Consider the following 6,635-nt stretch of genomic DNA (forward strand, 5'->3'; position numbering starts at 1 on the left):
TGTAAATTTCATGAAGAAAGAATGAGTATTTATTTCGTATATTATCAAAAACCCGGTTTTGAGTTTCGAAATTCCCGGCCCGGCCCGGGTTTCGCTACCCATTTTAGTCACACTCCTATATATTTACAAACTTAGTTACATGTTGAATTGGAAATTTTTAAGAACACTATAATTAAAGAAAGAAATCCGGACCGCTATGAAATACGTCCGGTCTATCGGATATGCTCTGGTGAAGTGCGATTTACATAATTGAACGAATTAATATTTTAAAATATCCCTGCTGTATTATGTTTCTTTGATTATTCTTTATCAAGTATAGTTACGCCACATTGTGAGAATGAAACAATGTACGATTTACTGATTGTCGTAATTAATCAGCATAATTAATTCGTTCAATTATATAAATCGCACTTCACCTAGTGCATATCTATTGTTGTGATCCATACCTGATCTCCGTGATCCCAATGTATGAATGACTTACCTAGTGACGTCTGACCATCATCAGCGTCTCATTTACGGACGTTCCATTCTTAATCGGAGGATTCCAGGGCTTTTTCCAGTAATCCTTACCCCAGGGACCGTTGAGGAAGGCATGGTGGCATATGTTGAACCACCAGCCGCCTAAATTACCACACCTTCCTCTGCTCCAGTTATCATTGTCCCTGTCGGGGGTACTGAAATACATACCGTGCAGGTCAATGTAATGTAATCCCGTGTTTGTCATCCTGTTACCTGAAAAATGGAAAGAAAAAACGCAGTAAATACGTACTACGTCAGACCACATCAAGTTGAATTCTGTTCCTTATTTTATATCAAGCTTGTGTCTTCCCACAAATTTTTATCAAAATAGAAAAAAAAGTCATAACACCAAATTTTCTATTTTAATAAAAAATTGTGGGAAGACACTTGTAACACGACATTTAATTGGTAAGTAAAGGCCCTTTCACAATTGGCGCACGAGCACTTTACAACACTTTGCGATCGGAAACTTTTAGCGTCGCACGAGCTATCGCCGAACTCTCGCATATGTTGCACGAAGTTTCGCATTCATTGCATGCGTTTCAGTGGTCGCATCAATTCTCCTCAAAATAGTCGACATGCACACTATTCAGACGCGACCAAATGCGATCCACATTTATCGCAAATCAACGCACGAATATTCGTACGAGCGTCTCACAACGTTTTGTGTACTCGCAAGAGTGATGCACGATTTTTAAAGGTCGTAAGATGAATCGCAGCTGTATATGCGTTTGTTGTGCGACCATGAGACTGTTGCTCAACGTGTCTCGTGTAATCTTGCAACGTTTTACTATGCATGATTTATCAGCTTCAATTTCCCATTCTTTATCACTAGTATATGTAAACCCTGTCCTCATCCTCCCTGTACCCATCAGGTTCTAAAAGCTCAACTGGCTGGTCTGGTGGGTCTGCCCCCTCGAAAAGTTCAGAAACGGTTGATATATATATATATATTCCCCTTCTCACTCGCACGATCATTCGTACCATAAAACACATGATTGCACGAGCGCCTTATGTCCAATCGCATTGGTGCACGTTCAATCGTCCGATCACCTGATCACTCGCGCGATCCTATGGCATTATCTTACAACACTCGCTTTCATTGCACAACAGTCGCCTATAGACGCAAGATATATCGTAAGATTTAATGCACAAGGGTCGCTTTAGATCGTGCGAATTTCGTACGAATACTTTTTCATATGCGATTATTTCTGCAACAGTTTACGATCCAAATCAAAGTTTTTCGGTCGCACGAATATTTTGTCGCTTCTGCTCGTGCGCCAATTGTGAAAGGCCCTTTAGCCGAGTACTCCCCTCTTGGACCGGGGGTAAATAACATGGCCTCACAATGCATGGATTCTATAACTAATAATATGAGGTCATGATACATTGTAAACACCACTGATTGACCTTGGGAGTAACAAAAAATTATTTGGTAACTAGTAACATAGAAAATGAATTCGTTTTCCTGGTCCATTAAAGGTGTACGGGGATTTGGTCCGGGTTCAATTCCATATATCCTTCAGCCTCGAGCACTCATTCATATATAGTATTTGATTGCCTGTTTACAGCTCGGACTGTATATAATACAAAACTGTTTTAATAATTGTATTTTATTACAAAATTTATCACATGGACAAAAAAGAAACTTGCACTTATATCTGATCTAAAATATGATGAATTTAAGATCGATGCCTCTTTTATGAAAAATAAAAGTTTCCCAAGATACGGTATCAAAAACCGTATTTAGTCAGATTTTTTTAACACATTTGAATAATAAGTACTACATTTAAATTTTTTTTAAACCAATTTCTGTCGCTAATTCTGTATCAAAAAGAGACCTGTTGCTTTGGCCTTCAATTCATTCAAAAAAAATTAGCGCCTTGACGTTTTATACGTAAAAAACATTTAATGTTATTCATACTTGGATTTGAAATATCCTATTGAACTAAACTACACAACTGAATTTTTCCTGTATGGACATATTCCTAACGAACGTCATTGAAGGTAGACTAACGACTAAATATTATGATAAGCACGACAGATTTCTTTTTTTCTGTGGTCAACTATTTTTGAGCTGTATACAATTATCACCTTCATGAAAGTTTTATGTCTTTAAATTGATTCTATACCCAAAACGCATGCATGTTCCATAGCTTCTTAAAAGAGGCATACGCTCTACAAATAAGTTAATAGTACAAGGGTATCTACACACACACTCTCTCTCACACACTCTCTCTCCCTCTCTCTCTCTCTCTCACTCTCTTACTTTAATTTAGTCACTTTTTTACATGGATCTTAAATAGGGTTCCTGTTGCGTTTCCTGCCAGAGAGAGTCGATACATTGCTGCTTCAGAGGAAATGGAGAATCGCTCGTACAATTCATACAGTTTTGTACCATTCAGTATTGTGATGGATACATAGAGGTAGGATTTCTTTCCCTTTACTAACTTATAGATTACATCATTTCCTGTAGCAATGTATATATTGAATTATATTTTATTTCATATGTGTATGGACAATAGAAAGTTTTCATTAACAAGTTATTTCTCGTTGACTCTTGGGGGGTCAACTTGGTAATTTTCCCTCTTTGTCCTACCAAATATAAGAGGGTGTAGCAGATATATTTGAGGGAAATCTTTATGGAATACACATTTTGAAATAAAGTAGGCTCTAACAAATGTATATTTTTCAGAAAAAAAAACAATGCTTACCAGCCCAAAATTGCTAGTTTAAAAAGTTAAAATTGGTTGAATTTTGAAGGAATATGAGCCTATTGACCCCCAATATGGCGGCCGACGGGAAATTATTCTTGTTAATTTGGGTCTACTGGAAACCATCTATTCCCGTAATTTCTTTAATTTTAAATTATCTGCAAGAAATTTTCTTGGATGATTTTAAATTATTATTTTTATTTCTATTTTTTTTTATTGTTGTTGTTTTCTTTCCTGATTATGTTATGACTTCATGACCCAATAAATGATTACATTAGGATTAGTTTCGTCGAATAGATTTATCCAAACCAAAAGAACAACTTTTTTTCACCTCCAATTTTTAATATTTCTATAACTTGTTGTAAATCGAAGATCAAGTTTGTATAAATTTCATATTTACCAATCCAGAGGTTCTGATCTGGTGTACCGAAACCATTCTTATATTCTGCCCAATTCCTTATGAAGTCCAAAGACCCATCTACTCGTTTCTGAATTACATAAGAAAGACATCAAAATGCATTCATTCAGTTGTTATGGTGAGGATCTAAAAAATAAGTTCATAATGTTTCAAAATTTTATGAACAACGTACATCAATCTTTGCAGTTTTCTATACTTATGATGGATGCTACCTGGTAGATAAAAAAAGTCGCTTAATATGATTTTTTTTAATTTTTAGCCAATTATCTTTTTAGTTTATAATTAGATACCGTCCCCCCTCCACCCATTGTCAACATGTCGCAGTAAACTTTGATTGGACAATTCCTGGCCCCATAGAGGTAAATCTCGTACAAGCCGGAAGTAGTGTGACCATCTTCACGAAAGTCTTTACAGTCCATGGGAAGAGCTGGAACAGAAAAAAAAATACTGAACTGAAATATTATTGTGAAGCGATAACAAACGGAGGTCGATCTCAAAAATCTATAAGTAATTCAAATATATGAAGAGGGAATAAATCTTGGACACCTGGGAATTCCAGAAGTGGGGTCGGGCACAAGAATTCAGATTTCAGAAGGTGATACAGTTTGATAACCACATTAATCGTGATAGCAAGATACTGCGTATATAAACTAGTACCTATGTTGCAACGTTTTTGAATATACTATATTAAAAATATTTACATTCAGTGTATTTTTCTTTATGAAATCCGTTAGAAATGAAAGACGTTCAAATACCTATAGCACACGCGAAACCTTGTCACCGCGCGTTAGAATACACAGAAGGAACTATATGCATTTTCAATAATTTAAGAACACCAAAATGTACATTTTTTAAACATAATTTAATTTTTAAAAAAACTCTGTTAAATTAATGTAAAAATACAACAAAATGTGAAGGTATATTATAATGTTTCCGTCTTTTTCCTTTTTAAAAAATCTTTTTGCCATTTCCCTGTCCTTTTCTATTGTTCTACGCGGTCGATTTTACTGCTTTGTATTATTTATTTTGCAAAATCCGATTTCATTAGCAATAAATGATAAAAGAAATATTGAAAACATAAAATAATTGTTTGTTGGTATCAATACTTTGAATAATAAAACCAATTTGGTTTCTTAGAGGGATACTAAGTTTGAAGAAAAATCAAACAATAATTCAAAGAATTAATATTAGAAATCTCTTCAAGTGCTGTAATAACTAGACTAATGTAATTTATGGTGTGTCTTTTGTATATTTTAAAAAATTAAAATTTTTTAAAATGTATACAAACGATGAGAATAATATATTTACTTCCAACTTCATCGGACATTACAGTGTACAAATCTTTCGGTGGATTCGGCATTTCTTCAGAAGAGGGTTGTATCCGATGAAACCACAATTCCCTTGACACATCGTGGAACAAACTAACAATGACTGAGCATTGTAGTCTCCTAAAAGTTCGTTATCAAACTTTTTATTATCAAGTTCTGGGTTTGCAGTAAAATTCCATGAAACATCAGCAGCTTGGGTCCAGGTAAAGAGGAAAATATTTAAACAGAAGCCACAAATGATGCTCACATTGAACAGTGTGTTAAACACAATCTAATGCGCTACTACGAGAAGCTGATCCTTCTGCTTCTAAGTACAAATATAAATATCAGAGCTTAAATGTTTTACGGAAAACTATTGGCTAACTATTGTCTATTCTGCATTTTAGCGCCGCCGACATATCGATTTTGAATTTTAAACATTGGATTCTAGCTTTGAGACAGGGCTAATTATATTGAAAAGAAAACGGATTTCATACGGATTGTTAGTCCTTTGCTTTTATAGTTAATTTAAATACTCATTACTCAGTGTCAGTTGAAATGGATTATTTTCTCCTCCTAGACTCCTGATTCTACCTTTGGAAACTGATTTCTTGGGTTCGTATTTTGCCCTGTTCACAGATGTTCACAGATGGAATATGACAAGCTTTAAAATCCAATTAAACAATACAAAAAAAAACTACAAATCAAAAATGACCTGAAAAACAGGATTAGGTGCCTCTTGGCCTGGCACTCCCGTCGTGTGCTTCTTGACACACACAGACAGACAAAAAATCCGTACATAATTCAGTGTAAAAGTAATTGGACAAAACTTAGATTTAAAAATTAAAAAAAAGAAATACTAGAGAACAAAACATTGAGGTTAAAAATACAAGCTTTTCACCGAAAAGTATTTATAGGATCTGTACCTAAAGTTGTAAACTTAAAGAAAAAAACAGATCACCAACACAGCGGCAGTACATTAATTTTGTTGACATGTTTCGACCAGGGACGGTAGTTATCAGAACAACCAAGCATAGAAATTCATCTACCAAAAATAAAAAAAAATTAGTTTAAAAAAAAAACTCAGCCAGCATTTGACTCAATGATAAATTGTATTTGCTGGCACGGTCATTGTTTTGACTATAGAACTTACGAAATGATGACTTTGAACGAGACTGTTGATATTCTTGTTTCATCAACTTGTTTATACGTAGAGCATACTCTTGGGTATCGATTCAACTGAAATATTCAAACTCCGTATACAGGTTCTGAAGAAATAATGCTGCATAAGTAAGGGAAGTTAACGATAGAAAAGTGAAAGTCATCATTAATCATAGAGCTTGGTTGTTAAATTACCATAAACGTCCTTTTCAAATAAAATATCCAAGTATGAAACAGATGTGTCAGACTCTGTGGTATATATCTTTTATCTCAAGCTCGTTAGGATATATCGTATCGACATAGGAATGAAAATTATCATTGTTATTTGACAATACGTCATCGATATATCTAAATATCGAGTTGAAGGCCACAGCAAGTGTTTTCTTCTTTTCACGCATAAGATTTTGCACAAATTCTGCTTCATATGAATATAAAAAAGGTCTGCTCATAACGGAGCGCTACTGGTACCCATGGGAATTCCAATAGATTGTTTGAATACACATGATCTCCAAAAAC

The 6,635-nt window shown here is 34.6% G+C and overlaps 1 protein-coding gene across 1 annotated transcript; it reads right to left on the minus strand.

Moving 5' to 3' along the window:
• Positions 1–481: 481 nt before the first annotated feature.
• LOC134236315 (ficolin-1-like) lies at positions 482–5,011 on the minus strand. Its single transcript, XM_062718491.1, has 4 exons — positions 4,960–5,011; positions 3,942–4,078; positions 3,634–3,721; positions 482–732 (listed from the first exon to the last, which is right to left on the minus strand). Exons 1-4 carry the CDS (start codon positions 5,009–5,011, stop codon positions 482–484), a joined length of 528 nt encoding a protein of 175 aa, XP_062574475.1.
• Between the last annotated feature and the right edge of the window lie 1,624 nt (positions 5,012–6,635).

Source organism: Saccostrea cucullata, unplaced genomic scaffold, assembly GCF_032062105.1.
Source record: "Saccostrea cucullata isolate Sc308-1 unplaced genomic scaffold, CSIRO_AGI_Scuc_v1 ctg8360, whole genome shotgun sequence".
Classification (NCBI taxonomy): domain Eukaryota; kingdom Metazoa; phylum Mollusca; class Bivalvia; order Ostreida; family Ostreidae; genus Saccostrea; species Saccostrea cuccullata.

Excerpts from the sequence above, each read along its gene's own strand:
- LOC134236315 (XM_062718491.1), bottom strand. The coding sequence starts at position 5,011 with ATGCCGAATCCACCGAAAGATTTGTACACTGTAATGTCCGATGAAGTT. Across the intron at positions 3,722-3,941 it reads CAATGGGTGGAGGGGGGACG|AAACGAGTAGATGGGTCTTT; the intron begins GTATCTAATTAT and ends TATGTAATTCAG. Across the intron at positions 733-3,633 it reads AGATCAGAACCTCTGGATTG|GTAACAGGATGACAAACACG; the intron begins GTAAATATGAAA and ends TCCATTTTTCAG.